Source organism: Oncorhynchus clarkii, chromosome 16 (genome assembly GCF_045791955.1).
Source record: "Oncorhynchus clarkii lewisi isolate Uvic-CL-2024 chromosome 16, UVic_Ocla_1.0, whole genome shotgun sequence".
NCBI lineage: Eukaryota > Metazoa > Chordata > Actinopteri > Salmoniformes > Salmonidae > Oncorhynchus > Oncorhynchus clarkii.
In genome coordinates this window covers 69,956,667-69,975,551 of record NC_092162.1, presented here as the reverse complement: position 1 = coordinate 69,975,551, position 18,885 = coordinate 69,956,667, and the positions used below count along the sequence as shown (strand labels likewise).

The 18,885-nt window shown below is 42.7% G+C and overlaps 1 protein-coding gene across 1 annotated transcript in view; it reads left to right on the top strand.

Moving 5' to 3' along the window:
- LOC139367780 (potassium voltage-gated channel, Shaw-related subfamily, member 4) overlaps positions 1-18,307 on the top strand; it is a 68,716-nt gene extending 50,409 nt beyond the window's left edge. The window contains exon 5 of the mRNA XM_071106110.1: positions 17,477-18,307. Coding sequence (XP_070962211.1) covers positions 17,477-17,544 — 68 coding nt within the window. The 3' untranslated portion in view covers positions 17,545-18,307. The remainder of the gene's footprint in view (positions 1-17,476) is intronic.
- Positions 18,308-18,885: the final 578 nt, after the last annotated feature.

Genomic DNA, 18,885 nt, shown 5'->3' with positions numbered 1-18,885 from the left:
AGGTATGTATCAGGTGCTCAACATGCTCTGTTCACACCTACTGTGATGGTTCGAGCCTAAACCACACAAAAACAATACAAGACACTATGGAACACAAAGCTTTTACTATCTCAACCTGGAATATTCATGGTCTGAGGTAATCTGCCTTTGCCTAAAGAGCAGGAACCCAGACTTCATCAAAGTAATCAGAAATACAGACATCCTACAAGAAACCTGGTATAGAGGAGACGGACCTACTGGTTGCCCTCTAGGTTACAGAGAGCTGGTAGTCCCATCCACCACACTACCAGGTGTGAAACAGGGAAGAGACTCAAGGGGTATGCTAATTTGGTATAGAGCAGACCTAACCCACTCTATTAAATTAGTCAAAACAGGAACATTTTACATTTTGCTAGAAATTCAAAAGGAAATGATCTCAACAGAGAAAAATGTCCTCCTGTGTGCTACCTATATCCCCCCACTAGAATCCCCATACTTTAACTATGACAGCTTCTTCATCCTGGAGGGGGAGATCAACAATTTCCAGGCCCAGGGACACATATGTACTAGTCTGTGGCGACATAAATGTCAGAACCGGACAAGAACCTGACACCCTCAGCACACAGGGAGACGAACACCTACCTGGAGGTGACAGCATTCCCTCCCCCCACATATGCTCCCCCTTTAGACACAACTACGACAACATAACCAACAAAAACAGGTCACAACTCCTGCAGTTCTTTCAGATGCTGGATATGTACATAGTGTGTTAGGTTCTAATGCAGATTAAAAACTCAAAGGAAACCAAGTTTATTCTGCCCTGAGGGTCAATACAGCGGCATTAGACAAAGACATGGTTTCATCCATGGTAGTATTCGTACCCCACCTTGGGTGGAGTCTCCTCGTTATCGCCAAACATTGCATCAGTATCGCCTGTCAGGGAGTTGAGTGATCTGGTCCTTAAAATGGTTCCTCCCCTTATCTGTGCTGCCACGTGTTTTCCCTGCACTCAGCCCCTCCCAAGCTTCATTATGGTACCCCTCATGTCTCTTTTATAACTAATGATTAATAATAGATAAAGCTCAGAAATCCTTTCCTATCGGTATGGTAGGCTTTGAGGGGGACTCCTACGGTGGGTACACCTAATGCTCATCTCTTGGCAGTAGTGCCGTAGACTAATTTATCACTGACCTCAACCCAGTCTCTTAAAGCATTCAGTCAGTCCACTGACAGCCCTATCAGATCACAGCAAAATCACACTCTACTTGACCAGAGCTATGCTCAATCATGAGGCATCAAAGCTAAATGAACTGAGTAATATTAAGAAATGCTATAGATGAAAGGAAAATAGTGGAAATATACCATAAAAACTATTGGGCAACAACAAATTCAATCCCTTCTAGACAATTTCCTGGACAAAATGTTTCACTGTAATAGTGAAGGTGTAAACTTGGTAGTAGAAACCTAAACAGTATATTTGACCTCTCAGCTTCCCTATCAAACCTAATAATTTCAAGCAGACAACCTAAGAAAATTAACAACAATGACAAAACGGTTTGATGAAGAATGCAAAAACCTAAGAAGGAATTGAGAAACCTATCCAACCAAAAACATAGAGACCCAGAAAATGCCTTCACTATGGTGAATCACTAAAACAATGCAGAAATACACTACGGAAAAAGAAGGAACAGCACGTCAGAAATCAGCTCAATGTAATTGAAGAATTCATAGACTCTAACCACTTCTGGGAAAATAAGAAAAACTCTAAACAAACAACAACACAAAGAGTTATCTATCCAAAATGGAGATGTATGGGTAAACCACTTCTCCAATCTTTGTGGCTCTATAACAAGGAACAAACAGCAAAAACATATACATGATCATATACAAATCTTAGAATCAACTATTAAAGACTACCAGAAACCACTGGATTCTCCAATTATATTGAATGAACTACATGACAAAATACAAGCCCTCCAACCCAAAATGGCCTGAGGGTTTGATGGTATCATAAATGAAATTATAAAATATACAGACCACAAATTCCAATTGGCTATACTTAAACTCTTTAACCTCATCCTCAGCTCTGGCATCTTCCCCAATATTTGGAACGAAGGACTGATCACCCCAATTTACAAAAGTGTAGAACAATTTGACCCCAATAACTACTGATTCAGAGGGGTTGGTTAAAATGCGGAAGACACATTTCAGTTGAATGCATTCAGTTGTACAACTGACTAGGTAACATCAGTACAATAGACCACATATTCACCCTGCACACCCCAATCGACAAACAAACAAACCAAAACAAAGGCAAAGTCTTTTCATGCTTTGTTGTTTTCAAAAAAGCTTTAGATTAAATTTGGCACGAGGGTCTGCTATACAAATTGATGGAAAATGGTGTTGGGGGGGGGGGGAACAAATGACATTATAAAATCCGTGTACACAAACATGGAAAGAATTGACAAAAAAAACACATTTCTTTCCACAGGGCTGGGGGAGGGGGAGGGCAGGGGGGTGAGACAGGGATGCAGCTTAAGCCCCACCCTCTTCAACACATACAGTACCAATCATAAGTTTGGACACACCTACTCATTCCAGGTTTTTTTGTTGTTGTGACTATTTAGAATAATAGTGAAGACATCAAAACTATGAAATAAGACACAAGGAATCATGTAGTAACCAAAAAAGTGTTAAACAAATCAAAATATATTTTATATGTGAGATTCTTCAAAGTAGCCAACCTTTGCCTTGATGACAGCTTTGCACACTGGCACTGGTGTCTTCACTGACATTTGATTGAGTCTGATTGAGCCTGTAATACCAACATGTTTCAAGCAGACCACCATAGTCCCTGTGCCCAAGAACATGAAGGCAACGCGCCTAAATGACTACAGACCCGTAGCACTCACGTCCGTAGACATGAAGTGCTTTGAAATGCTGGTAATTGCTTACATCAACACCATTATCCCAGAAACCCTAGACCCACTCCAATTTGCATACCGCCCAAACAGATCCACAGATGATGCAATCTCTATTGCACTCCACACTGCCCTTTCCCACCTGGACAAAAGGAACACCTATGTGAGAATGCTATTCATTGACTACAGCTCAGTGTTCAACACCATAGTGCCCTCAGAGCTCATCACTAAACTAAGGACCCTGGGCCTAACTCCTCCCTCTGCAACTGGATCCTGGACTTCCAGACCGGTCGCCTCCAGGTGGTGACAGTAGGTAGCAACACATCTGCCTCGCTGATCCTCAACACGAGCCCCTTAGGGGTGCGTGCTCAGTCCCCTCCTGTCCTCCCTGTACATCCACGACTGCGTGGCCAGGCACGACTCCAACACCATCATTAAGTTGTCAGATGACACAAAGATGAGACAGCATATAGGGAGGAGGTCAGAGACCTGGCCACGTGGTTACAGAATAATAACCTATCCCTCAACGTAACCAAGACTAAGGAGATGATTTTGGACTACAGGAAAAGGAGGACCGAGCACGCCTCCAATCTCATCAATGGGGCTGTAGTGGAGCAGGTTGAGAGGTTCAAGTTCCTTGGTGTCCACATCACCAACAAACTAGAATGGTCCAAACACACCAAGACAGTCGTGAAGAGGGCATGACAAAGCCTATTCCCTCTCAGGAAACTAAAAAGATTTGGCATGGGTCCTCAGATCCTCAAAAGGTTCTACAGCTGCAACACCAAGATCACTGCCTGGTACGGCAACTGCTCGGACTCTGACCGCAAGGCACTACAGAGGGTAGTGCTTACGGCTAAGCTGCCTGCCATCCAGGACCTCTACACCAGGTGGTGTCAGAGGAATGCCCTAAAAATTGTCAAAGACCCCAGCCACCCCAGTCATAGATTGTTCTCTCTACTACCGAATGGCAAGCGGTACCAGAGTGCCAAGTCTAGGACAAAAAGGCTTCTCAACAGTTTTTAACCCCAAGCCATAAGACTCCTGAACAGGTAATCAAATGGCTACCGGGACTATTTGCATTGTGTGCCCCCCCAAATCCTATTTTACGCTACTGCTACTCTCTGTTCATCATATATGCATAGTCACTTTAACCATATCTACATGTACATACTACCTCAATCAGTATATAGCGTCTACTGTTATTTTTCACTGTCTTTTTACTGTTGTTTTTATTTCTTTACTTACCTATTGTTCACCTAACACCTTTTTTTTCTAACTTAGAAATTGCACTATTGGTTAAGTAAGCATTTCACTGTAAGGTCTACTACACCTGTTGTATTCAGCATTTCACTGTAAGGTCTACTACACCTGTTGTATTCAGCATTTCACTGTAAGGTCTACTACACCTGTTGTATTCAGCATTTCACTGTGAGGTCTACTACACCTGTTGTATTCAGCATTTCACTGTAAGGTCTACTACACCTGTTGTATTAAGCATTTCACTGTGAGGTCTACTACACCTGTTGTATTCAGCATTTCACTGTGAGGTCTACTACACCTGCTGTATTCAGCATTTCACTGTAAGGTCTACTACACTTGTTGTATTCAGCATTTCACTGTAAGGTCTACTACACCTGTTGTATTCAGCATTTCACTGTGAGGTCTACTGCACCTGTTGTATTCAGCATTTCACTGTGAGGTCTACTACACCTGTTGTATTCAGCATTTCACTGTGAGGTCTACTGCACCTGTTGTATTCAGCATTTCACTGTGAGGTCTACTACACCTGTTGTATTCAGCATTTCACTGTGAGGTCTACTGCACCTGTTGTATTCAGCATTTCACTGTAAGGTCTACTACACCTGTTGTATTCAGCATTTCACTGGAAGGTCTACTACACCTGTTGTATTCAGCATTTCACTGTAAGGTCTACTACACCTGTTGTATTCAGCATTTCACTGTGAGGTCTACTACACCTGCTGTATTCAGCATTTCACTGTAAGGTCTACTACACCTGTTGTATTCAGCATTTCACTGTAAGGTCTACTACACCTGTTGTATTCAGCATTTCACTGTAAGGTCTACTACACCTGTTGTATTCAGCATTTCACTGTGAGGTCTACTACACCTGTTGTATTCAGCATTTCACTGTAAGGTCTACTACACCTGTTGTATTCAGCATTTCACTGTGAGGTCTACTACACCTGTTGTATTCAGCATTTCACTGTAAGGTCTACCTACACCTGTTGTATTCAGCATTTCACTGTAAGGTCTACTACACCTGTTGTATTCAGCATTTCACTGTAAGGTCTACTACACCTGTTGTATTCAGCATTTCACTGTAAGGTCTACTACACCTGTTGTATTCAGCATTTCACTGTGAGGTCTACTACACCTGTTGTATTCAGCATTTCACTGTAAGGTCTACTACACCTGTTGTATTCAGCATTTCACTGTAAGGTCTACTACACCTGTTGTATTCAGCATTTCACTGTAAGGTCTACTACACCTGTTGTATTCAGCATTTCACTGTAAGGTCTACTACACATGTTGTACTCAGCATTTCACTGTAAGGTCTACTACACCTGTTGTATTCAGCATTTCACTGTAAGGTCTACTACACCTGTTGTATTAAACATTTCACTGTCAGATCTACTACACCTGTTGTATTCAGCATTTCACTGTGAGGTCTACTACACCTGTTGTATTCAGCATTTCACTGTAAGGTCTACTGCACCTGTTGTATTCAGCATTTCACTGTGAGGTCTACTACACCTGTTGTATTCAGCATTTCACTGTGAGGTCTACTGCACCTGTTGTATTCAGCATTTCACTGTAAGGTCTACTACACCTGTTGTATTCAGCATTTCACTGGAAGGTCTACTACACCTGTTGTATTCAGCATTTCACTGTAAGGTCTACTACACCTGTTGTATTCAGCATTTCACTGTGAGGTCTACTACACCTGCTGTATTCAGCATTTCACTGTAAGGTCTACTACACCTGTTGTATTCAGCATTTCACTGTAAGGTCTACTACACCTGTTGTATTCAGCATTTCACTGTAAGGTCTACTACACCTGTTGTATTCAGCATTTCACTGTGAGGTCTACTACACCTGTTGTATTCAGCATTTCACTGTAAGGTCTACTACACCTGTTGTATTCAGCATTTCACTGTGAGGTCTACTACACCTGTTGTATTCAGCATTTCACTGTAAGGTCTACCTACACCTGTTGTATTCAGCATTTCACTGTGAGGTCTACTACACCTGTTGTATTCAGCATTTCACTGTAAAGTCTACTACACCTGTTGTATTCAGCATTTCACTGTAAGGTCTACTACACCTGTTGTATTCAGCATTTCACTGTAAGGTCTACTACACCTGTTGTATTCAGCATTTCACTGTGAGGTCTACTACACCTGTTGTATTCAGCATTTCACTGTAAGGTCTACTACACCTGTTGAATTCAGCATTTCACTGTAAGGTCTACTACACCTGTTGTATTCAGCATTTCACTGTAAGGTCTACTACACCTGTTGTATTCAGCATTTCACTGTAAGGTCTACTACACATGTTGTACTCAGCATTTCACTGTAAGGTCTACTACACCTGTTGTATTCAGCATTTCACTGTAAGGTCTACTACACCTGTTGTATTCAGCATTTCACTGTGAGGTCTACTACACCTGTTGTATTCAGCATTTCACTGTGAGGTCTACTACACCTGTTGTATTCAGCATTTCACTGTGAGGTCTACTACACCTGTTGTATTCAGCATTTCACTGTGAGGTCTACTACACCTGTTGTATTCAGCATTTCACTGTGAGGTCTACTACACCTGCTGTATTCAGCATTTCACTGTAAGGTCTACTACACCTGTTGTATTCAGCATTTCACTGTAAGGTCTACTACACCTGTTGTATTCAGCATTTCACTGTAAGGTCTACTACACCTGTTGTATTCAGCATTTCACTGTAAGGTCTACTACACCTGTTGTATTCAGCATTTCACTGTAAGGTCTACTACACCTGTTGTATTCAGCATTTCACTGTGAGGTCTCTACACCTGTTGTATTCAGCATTTCACTGTAAGGTCTACTACACCTGTTGTATTCAGCATTTCACTGTAAGGTCTACTACACCTGTTGTATTCAGCATTTCACTGTAAGGTCTACTACACCTGTGGTATTCAGCATTTCACTGTAAGGTCTACTACACCTGTTGTATTCAGCATTTCACTGTAAGGTCTACTACACCTGTTGTATTCAGCATTTCACTGTAAGGTATACTACACCTGTTGTATTCAGCATTTCACTGTAAGGTATACTACACCTGTTGTATTCAGCATTTCACTGTAAGGTCTACTACACCTGTTGTATTCAGCATTTCACTGTAAGGTCTACTACACCTGTTGTATTCAGCATTTCACTGGAAGGTCTACTACACCTGTTGTATTCAGCATTTCACTGTAAGGTCTACTACACCTGTTGTATTCAGCATTTCACTGTGAGGTCTACTACACCTGCTGTATTCAGCATTTCACTGGAAGGTCTACTACACCTGTTGTATTCAGCATTTCACTGTAAGGTCTACTACACCTGTTGTATTCAGCATTTCACTGTAAGGTCTACTACACCTGTTGTATTCAGCATTTCACTGTGAGGTCTACTACACCTGTTGTATTCAGCATTTCACTGTAAGGTCTACTACACCTGTTGTATTCAGCATTTCACTGTAAGGTCTACTACACCTGTTGTATTCAGCATTTCACTGTAAGGTCTACTACACCTGTTGTATTCAGCATTTCACTGTAAGGTCTACTACACCTGTTGTATTCAGCATTTCACTGTAAGGTCTACTACACCTGTTGTATTCAGCATTTCACTGTAAGGTCTACTACACCTGTTGTATTCAGCATTTCACTGTAAGGTCTACTACACCTGTTGTATTCAGCATTTCACTGTAAGGTCTACTACACCTGTTGTATTCAGCATTTCACTGTAAGGTCTACTACACCTGTTGTATTCAGCATTTCACTGTAAGGTCTACTACACCTGTTGTATTCAGCATTTCACTGTAAGGTCTACTACACCTGTTGTATTCAGCATTTCACTGTAAGGTCTACTACACCTGTTGTATTCAGCATTTCACTGTAAGGTCTACTACACCTGTTGTATTCAGCATTTCACTGTAAGGTCTACTACACCTGTTGTATTCAGCATTTCACTGTAAGGTCTACTACACCTGTTGTATTCAGCATTTCACTGTAAGGTCTTCTACACCTGTTGTATTCAGCATTTCACTGTGAGGTCTCTACACCTGTTGTATTCAGCATTTCACTGTAAGGTCTACTACACCTGTTGTATTCAGCATTTCACTGTAAGGTCTACTACACCTGTTGTATTCAGCATTTCACTGTAAGGTCTACTACACCTGTGGTATTCAGCATTTCACTGTAAGGTCTACTACACCTGTTGTATTCAGCATTTCACTGTAAGGTCTACTACACCTGTTGTATTCAGCATTTCACTGTAAGGTCTACTACACCTGTTGTATTCAGCATTTCACTGTGAGGTCTCTACACCTGTTGTATTCAGCATTTCACTGTAAGGTCTACTACACCTGTTGTATTCAGCATTTCACTGTAAGGTCTACTACACCTGTTGTATTCAGCATTTCACTGTAAGGTCTACTACACCTGTGGTATTCAGCATTTCACTGTAAGGTCTACTACACCTGTTGTATTCAGCATTTCACTGTAAGGTCTACTACACCTGTTGTATTCAGCATTTCACTGTAAGGTATACTACACCTGTTGTATTCAGCATTTCACTGTAAGGTCTACTACACCTGTTGTATTCAGCATTTCACTGTAAGGTCTACTACACCTGTTGTATTCAGCATTTCACTGTAAGGTCTACTACACCTGTTGTATTCAGCATTTCACTGTAAGGTCTACTACACCTGTTGTATTCAGCATTTCACTGTAAGGTCTACTTACACCTGTTGTATTCAGCATTTCACTGTAAGGTCTACTACACCTGTTGTATTCAGCATTTCACTGTAAGGTCTACTACACCTGTTGTATTCAGCATTTCACTGTAAGGTCTACTACACCTGTTGTATTCAGCATTTCACTGTAAGGTCTACCACACCTGTTGTATTCAGCATTTCACTGTAAAGTCTACTACACCTGTTGTATTCAGCATTTCACTGTAAGGTCTACTACACCTGTTGTATTCAGCATTTCACTGTAAGGTCTACTACACCTGTTGTATTCAGCATTTCACTGTAAGGTCTACCTACACCTGTTGTATTCAGCATTTCACTGTAAGGTCTACTACACCTGTTGTATTCAGCATTTCACTGTAAGGTCTACTACACCTGTTGTATTCAGCATTTCACTGTAAGGTCTACTACACCTGTTGTATTCAACATTTCACTGTAAGGTCTACTACACCTGTTGTATTCAGCATTTCACTGTGAGGTCTACTACACCTGTTGTATTCAGCATTTCACTGTAAGGTCTACTACACCTGTTGTATTCAGCATTTCACTGTAAGGTCTACTACACCTGTTGTATTCAGCATTTCACTGTAAGGTCTACTACACCTGTTGTATTCAACATTTCACTGTAAGGTCTACTACACCTGTTGTATTCAGCATTTCACTGTGAGGTCTACTACACCTGTTGTATTCAGCATTTCACTGTAAGGTCTACTACACCTGTTGTATTCAGCATTTCACTGTAAGGTCTACTACACCTGTTGTATTCAGCATTTCACTGTAAGGTCTACTACACCTGTTGTATTCAGCATTTCACTGTAAGGTCTACCTACACCTGTTGTATTCAGCGCACGTGACAAATAAACTTTGATTTGATTTGTTTAACACTTTTTTGGTTACTACATGATTCAATATCTGTTATTTCATAGTTTTGATGTCTTCACTATTATTCTACAATGTAGAAAATAGTTTAAAAAAGGAAAACCCTTGAATGAGTAGGTGTGTCCAAACTTTTGACTGGTACTGTATATCAACGAATTGGCGAGGGCACTAGAACAGTCTGCAGCACCCGGCCTCACCCTATTCTAATCTGAAGTCAAATGTCTACTGTTTGCTGATGATCTGGTGCTTCTGTCCCCAACCAAGGATGGCCTACAGCAGCAACTAGATCTTCTGCACAGATTCTGTCAGACCTGGGCCCTGACAGTAAATCTCAGTAAGACAATAATGATGGTGTTCCAAAAAAGGTCCAGTCATCAGGACCACGAATACAAATTCCATCAAGACACCGTTGCCCTAGAGCACACAAAAAACTATACTTACCTCGGCCTAAACATCAGCACCACAGGTAACTTCCACAAAGCTGTGAACGATCTGAGAGACGAGGCAAGAAGGGCCTTCAACACCATCAAAAGGAACATCAAATTTGAAATACCAATTAGGATCTGTCTAAAAGTACTTGAATCAGTTATTGAACCCATTGCCCTTTATGGCTGTGAGGTCTGGGGTCCGCTCACCAACCAAGAATTCACAAAATGTTCCAAACACCAAATTGAGACTCTGCATGCAAAATTCTGCAAAAATGTCCTCTGTGTACAACGTAAAACACCAAATAATGCATGCAGAGCAGAATTAGGCCGATAGCCGCTAATTATCAAAATCCAGAAAAGAGACGTTAAATTCTACAACCACCTAAAAGGAAGCGATTCCCAAACCTTCCATAACAAAGCCTTCATCTATAGAGAGATGAACCTGGAGAAGAGTCCCCTAAGCAAGCTGGTCTTGGGGCTCTGTTTACAAACACAAACAGACCCCACAGAGACCCAGGACAGCAGCACAATTAGAACCAATCAAATCATGAGAAAACAAAAAGATAATTACTTGACACATTGGAAAGAATTAACAAAAGAACAGAGCAAACTAGAATGCTATTTGGCCCTAAACAGAGATTACACAGTGGCAGAATACCTGACCACTGTGACTGACCCAAAATTAAGGAAATATTATATATATTATATAGACATAATGACATTTGTAATGTCCTTATTCTTTTGGAACTTTTGTGTAATGTTTACTGTGCATTTTCTATTGTTTATTTCACTTTTGTTTTTTATCTATTTCACTTGCTTTGGCAATGTTGACATATGTTTCCCATGCCAATAAAGCCACCTTAAATTGAAATTGAATTGAGAGAGAGAGTTACAGAGAGACAGACACCGAGAGTGCAGAAAGAAAGAGATCCATCGAGGGGAATGAGAAGATCCATAAAAGGGTGGGCAGCTCTAACCCTGACAGTCCAGACCTGCTGGGTAAATGAACTGTGGTTAACAGGGAGAATAGCCTCGAGAGGCTTCTCATTGGAACTCCCCAAGCATTAATGGGCCATGCTCATTAGGTCAACGCGAATATTCTGCAATGGAAAATTAAAATTTGTGTTTAATTTTGGACGAGTCCATCTGTATAGTCCCTCCCTGTTTTAGTCCCTCCCTGACATTTAGAGCCTAATGGACACAACCCCATGCTCTGGCTTGCATTATTCAGCTGGCTAGAGGTCATCGGGTCATTATAGGAATAGAGAGTGTGTTCTCAATAACTTACTTGGGTTGGCAGATCAAAGTGTTCAGTTAAAAATCCGCAGCCACAATAGCAAGTGATAAATGTTCCACAGGTAATTGTGGCTAGTTTGAGTTGTCAACTACATAGAGATGACATGAGAGATAGGAGCCTGAGGGAGAAATAAAAAGAGAGAGATGGAGAAGGTGAGAGAGAGCGATAGAGAGAGGGGAGATAGATAGGAGCGAGAGGGAGAAATAAGGAGAGAGAGATGGAGAAGTGGAGAAAGAGAGAGAAAAAGAGCGATAGAGAGAGGGAAGATAGATAGGAGAGTTCTGCCTGCGACTATGGAATCCTGACCTGCTCATCGGACGTGCTACCTGTCCCAGACCTATTATTTGACCATGCTGGTCATTTATGAACATTTGAACATCTTGGCCATGTTCTGTTATAATCTCCACCCGGCACAGCCAGAAGAGGACTGGCCACCCCTCATAGCCTGGTTCCTCTCTAGGTTTCTTCCTAGGTTCTGACCTTTCTAGGGAGTTTTTCCTAGCCAACGTGCTTCAACACCTTCATTGCTTGCTGTTCTGGGGTTTTAGGCTGGGCTTCTGTACAGCACTTTGAGATATCAGCTGATGTCCGAAGGGCTATATCAATACATTTGATTTGATTGAGAGAGAGGGAGAAATAAAGAGAGAGAGAGACGGAGAAGGTGTGAGAGAGAGAGAGAGAGAGAGAGAGAGAAAGCTACAGAAGGAGAGAAGGCTAAGTAATTCAATATCACGGGCTCTGTATCTGGTGAGTATGTGGGTAATGACATCCCGGCCTGTGAAAGGGGAACATCACGCATAGACGCTCACATTTTAGTGCACATTACCTGCAGGGAGAAGAGGCCTGCATCCCAAATGGCATCTTATTCCATACATAGTGCCCTACTTTTGATCAGAGCCTCGGTCTAAAGTAGTGCACTATATAGGGAATAGGATGCCAGAGTCCTACTGACCATGGTCTAAAGTAGTGCACTATATAGGGAATAGGATGCCAGAGTCCTACTGACCTTGGTCATTTACAGAGTCTGGGTGGGTTCTGGCTCAGCATTCAAATTGATAGCCGCTAGAAACATAGAAACAAGGATGTAGAAACATCCTTGAGATGTTTCTACAACTTGATTGGAGTCCACCTGTGGTATATTCAACTTGATAGCCACTAATATGTTTCCAATTAGGAATAGTGGTCATGACCATCATGGCCTGAGGGCTTCCTCTTCCGCTAGACTCTCTCTCACTGGTCCACGTTATGATCTGCAGACAGTAAAGCTTTTCATTTGCCTGAGGGCTTCCTCTTCCTCTAGACTCTCTCTCACTGGTCCAGGTTATGATCTGCAGACAGTAAAGCTTTTCATTTGCCTGAGGGCTTCCTCTTCCGCTAGACTCTCTCTCACTGGTCCACGTTATGATCTGCAGACAGTAAAGCTTTTCATTTGCCTGAGGGCTTCCTCTTCCTCTAGACTCTCTCTCACTGGTCCAGGTTATGATCTGCAGACAGTAAAGCTTTTAATTTGCCTGAGGGCTTCCTCTTCCGCTAGACTCTCTCTCACTGGTCCAGGTTATGATCTGCAGACAGTAAAGCTTTTCATTTGCCTGAGGGCTTCCTCTTCCTCTAGACTCTCTCTCACTGGTCCAGGTTATGATCTGCAGGCAGTAAAGCTTTTCATTTGCCTGAGGGCTTCCTCTTCCGCTAGACTCTCTCTCACTGGTCCACGTTATGATCTGCAGACAGTAAAGCTTTTAATTTGCCTGAGGGCTTCCTCTTCCTCTAGACTCTCTCTCACTGGTCCAGGTTATGATCTGCAGACAGTAAAGCTTTTCATTTGCCTGAGGGCTTCCTCTTCCTCTAGACTCTCTCTCTCACTGGTCCAGGTTATGATCTGCAGACAGTAAGGGCTTCCTCTTCCTCTAGACTCTCTCTCACTGGTCCAGGTTATGATCTGCAGACAGTAAAGCTTTTCATTTGCCTGAGGGCTTCCTCTTCCGCTAGACTCTCTCTCACTGGTCCACGTTATGATCTGCAGACAGTAAAGCTTTTCATTTGCCTGAGGGCTTCCTCTTCCTCTAGACTCTCTCTCACTGGTCCAGGTTATGATCTGCAGACAGTAAGGGCTTCCTCTTCCTCTCAACATATTGCTGAATTACAGTTAGGGTGTCGTCTAAAACAAGGTGCAGTGAAATGTGTTGTTTTACAAGGTGGGCCATAATAGTACTGCACCCTGGGAGCACATTAGGGTTAAGTGCCTTGCTCAAAGGTACATCGACAGACCTTTATCCTCTAGGCTACCTGCCGCCTAGTGTTCATAAATACAAGTAGGGGAGATGGGGTAAGTTGAACCACCCTTGTTCCTAGGAAACTACAGTGCCTTAGGAAAGTATTCAGACCCCTTCACTTTTTTCCCACATTTTGTTATGTTACAGCCTTATTCCTAAAATTGATTTTTAAAAATAAATACATCCTCAGCAATCTACACACAATACCACATAATGGCAAAGTGAAAACAGGTTTTTAGAATTTTTTTGCTAAATGTATTAATAATAACAAACTGAAATACCTGATTTACTTATTTACATAAGTATTTAGACCCTGTGCTATATGACTGGAAATTGAGCTCAGGTGCATCCTGTTTCCATTGATCATCCTTGAGATGTTTCTACAACCTGATTGGAGTCCACTTGTGGTAAATTCAATTGATTGGACATGATTTGGAAAGGCACACACCTGTTATAGACTAAGATACAGTAGAATAGGATAGAGTACAGTATATACATATGAGATGAGTAGCGCAAAATATTTAAACCTTATTAAAGTCACTAGTGTTCCATTATTAAAATGGCCAGTGATAGAGGTGTCCTTGTTTCTAGGAAACTGTACACATAATCAAAAATGTGACCAAATATTTAGGAAGAAGTCATAATTGTATGGAGTTTGTGAAGTTAGAAACCACATGGAAAAGGTGAGAGATTTTCACCAGTCAAATGAAATGGATTGTGATAGAAATTTCATGATGCTTGTATCTAAACCAAAGTAGATACTTTTAAGATTGTTCTATACATCAGTTGGGGTCTCTATAAGCTTCATTATAAGGTCATAAACCTAGCATGAAAGTGCATAATTATAGCTGTGTATCCTAATACAGCCAATATGTTTGCCTTGGGGTAAGTTGATCCAATGGCCATGGGGTAAATTGAGCCAGTGGTTGAGGCAATGGGGTAAATTGAGCCAGTGGTTGAGGCAATGGCCATGGGGTAAATTGAGCCAGTGGTTGAGGCAATGGGGTAAATTGAGCCAGTGGTTGAGCCAATGGCCATGGGGTAAATTGAGCCAGTGGTTGAGGCAATGGGGTAAATTGAGCCAGTGATTGAGCCAATGGCCATGGGGTAAATTGAGCCAGTGGTTGAGGCAATGGCCATGGGGTAAATTGAGCCAGTGGTTGAGCCAATGGCAAGTTGAGCAAATTGAAGCAAATGTTCTTGCTCGGCGTAATGCAAGTCATTATCGATGGGATATGAGTTAACAACAGGGCCTGGCCTATGTTAAAAGTGTTTTTTTTTTTAAAGTGTTTGTTAGGTGTTAAGCCTCTGTTAAAAGATGCTTAAAATTATTATTTTTTTAACTGAAAAAGTGATTGCGATTGTGTTGAATTATGTCTGGGGAAAAAAGACAGTCATGGTTTTAAAAACATAGTAGTATTTAATTCACTTCAGAAATTTGTAAGCAGCTTAACTTACCCTATCCCACGGCTCATCTTACCCCATAACCAGGGCTCATCTTACCCCATCCCACGGCTCATCTTACCCCATCCCACGGCTCATCTTACCCCATCCCACGGCTCATCTTACCCCATCCCACGGCTCATCTTACCCCATCCCACGGCTCATCTTACCCCATCCCACGGCTCATCTTACCCCATCCCACGGCTCATCTTACCCCATCCCACGGCTCATCTTACCCCATCCCACGGCTCATCTTACCCCATCCCACGGCTCATCTTACCCCATCCCACGGCTCATCTTACCCCATCCCACGGCTCATCTTACCCCATAACCAGGGCTCATCTTACCCTATCCCACGGCTCATCTTACCCTATCCCACGGCTCATCTTACCCCATAACCAGGGCTCATCTTACCCTATCTCACGGCTCATCTTACCCCATAACCAGGGCTCATCTTACCCCATAACCAGGGCTCATCTTACCCCATAACCAGGGCTCATCTTACCCTATCCCACGGCTCATCTTACCCCATAACCAGGGCTCATCTTACCCCATCCCACGGCTCATCTTACCCCATAACCAGGGCTCATCTTACCCCATAACCAGGGCTCATCTTACCCCATAACCAGGGCTCATCTTACCCTATCCCACGGCTCATCTTACCCCATAACCAGGGCTCATCTTACCCTATCCCACGGCTCATCTTACCCCATAACCAGGGCTCATCTTACCCCATAACCAGGGCTCATCTTACCCCATAACCAGGGCTCATCTTACCGCATAACCAGGGCTCATCTTACCCCATAACCAGGGCTCATCTTACCCCATCCCACGGCTCATCTTACCCCATCCCACGGCTCATCTTACCCCATCCCACGGCTCATCTTACCCTATCCCACGGCTCATCTTACCCAATCCCACGGCTCATCTTACCCCATCCCACGGCTCATCTTACCCCATAACCAGGGCTCATCTTACCCCATCCCACGGCTCATCTTACCCCATCCCACGGCTCATCTTACCCCATCCCACGGCTCATCTTACCCCATCCCACGGCTCATCTTACCCCATCCCACGGCTCATCTTACCCCATCCCACGGCTCATCTTACCCCATCCCACGGCTCATCTTACCCTATCCCACGGCTCATCTTACCCCATCCCACGGCTCATCTTACCCCATAACCAGGGCTCATCTTACCCCATAACCAGGGCTCATCTTACCCCATCCCACGGCTCATCTTACCCCATCCCACGGCTCATCTTACCCCATCCCACGGCTCATCTTACCCCATCCCACGGCTCATCTTACCCCATCCCACGGCTCATCTTACCCTATCCCACGGCTCATCTTACCCCATCCCATGGCTCATCTTACCCTATCCCACGGCTCATCTTACCCCATCCCACGGCTCATCTTACCCCATCCCACGGCTTATCTTACCCCATCCCACGGCTCATCTTACCCCATCCCACGGCTCATCTTACCCCATCCCACGGCTCATCTTACCCCATCCCACGGCTCATCTTACCCTATCCCACGGCTCATCTTACCCCATCCCACGGCTCATCTTACCCCATAACCAGGGCTCATCTTACCCTATCCCAGGGCTCATCTTACCCCATAACCAGGGCTCATCTTACCCCATAACCAGGGCTCATCTTACCCCATAACCAGGGCTCATCTTACCCCATAACCAGGGCTCATCTTACCCCATAACCAGGGCTCATCTTACCCCATAACCAGGGCTCATCTTACCCTATCCCAGGGCTCATCTTACCCCATAACCAGGGCTCATCTTACCCCATAACCAGGGCTCATCTTACCCCATAACCAGGGTAAGTTGTGTCAGGAGACTACTTTTCGACAAGCTATGTTTTCATGAATGTTTACATTTAATTCTGATTACTTCCAGGGATACACAACATCCTGAAATATATGTCGATATCTTTGTTAGAAGGAATACGATGTTTCCCTTGACGGAGTGTTGCTGAATGTAAAAAAATGTCTCAACTTCCCCGTAGTATGTATTCATGCCTTTACCACTATGGTTGGCAATGAATTTCTGATCCCATAAATGTATAGAATATTTGTCTCAAAGTCCCAATATTGAATGAACGTTATATTATCCTTCATCCAGTGATGTTGCCAACTCGTCCATCATTGTCATGCCATACATACACAGAACATTGTTTTGACTTTCCTGTCTCTAATTTCCACCCCTTTATTTCCACCCCTTTGTTACAGAGAGCTGTAAAGACATCCTGGCCGCTACTGGGAACTACGCCCAACCAGAAATCACCACACTGACCTGAAGAAGTTGATTGGTCGATGAAGGAGAATTGTGTGTGAACCAGGATGCAGCACGGAAGGACATGGGGTGGAGCTTCAGGTCTAAGGTCCCTCCTTCCTCTAACTGAGATGAAGGTCCGGGTCCTTCCGGAAAGGTTCTGGAAGAAGATCTCTTGTCTTTCTGTCAAGTACCCAAACAGTACCCAAACTCTGTTGTAGAATACGTCTATCTGATGCTTTAGGAGGTATAGTTATGTATGTACACACATCTTTCTGTTTCCAAGCATTTAGCATGTATTGTATTGCATGATCTAGCACTATATAATGTACCATGAAAGAAAATATCATCAGTGAACTTAATGTTAAGGGACACATCTAAAGTTGAGGAGTGTTTTGAATATCTGAAGTAACTCCTATTTCCAAATGGTGTTTTCAAGAAATTGCTACTATTTGTGAAGGATTCGAGTTATTTGACGTTTCTGTAAAAAATTCTTCAGTCTTTCATCAATTAAGTGTAATTGGTAAATATTGACTAACAAAAATTCAACAGAAATGTAGAGTTGCACTGTTGCATGGGGCGGCAGGTAGCCTAGTGGTTAGAGCGTTGGGCCAGTAACCAAAATGTTGCTAGAGTGAATCCCTGAGCCGTCAAGGCAAAAATCTGTCGTTCTGCCCCTGAACAAGGCAGTTAACCCACTGTTCCTAGGCTGTCATTGAAAATAAGAATTTGTTCTTAACTGACTTGCCTGGTTAAATAAAGGTAAAATAAAAAAAAATAAAAAAAAAGTGACTGTCAACAGACTACAGTGGGATTGGAACTAGGAGTCGTTGTTCCCAGCCGACTGACTCCCAACAAGTCCAGCTTTGTTTTGATTAAGTGAAAGTTAAAACAGGTTGGTCTCTGCCTGGTGTCATGCCAGTCCACAGACAGGCCGTAGTCAAGCAGTGGCATGTGACTATGAAAGCTCACGCTATTTTCCTTTCACAAACAAAGTATCTTGCAAATCCTTATAGAAAGAATAAAAATGATGTATGAAATAATAAAAAAATAATGTATTTCTATTACAAGTACAGTGCGTAAACAGTTTCAGGAAGAGGAGTGTCAACATGCAGACAGTAGTAGCATGTGACTATTAAAGCTCACGCTGCTGTTCACAAACACAGTGTCTTTATGTCGTTGTACCAAAAAAAAAGAGAAATACAGAATGTAAAAAATGCCTTGAGAGACCAGATGCAGTCAGACAGTAGTCAAGATTTAGCATGTGACTGAAGAAGCACACACTACTTGTCTTTTCACAAACAAAAGTGTCTTGCAAGTAATATATAAATGCTATTGTACTTCTTTGACAATACATTTGCTTGGT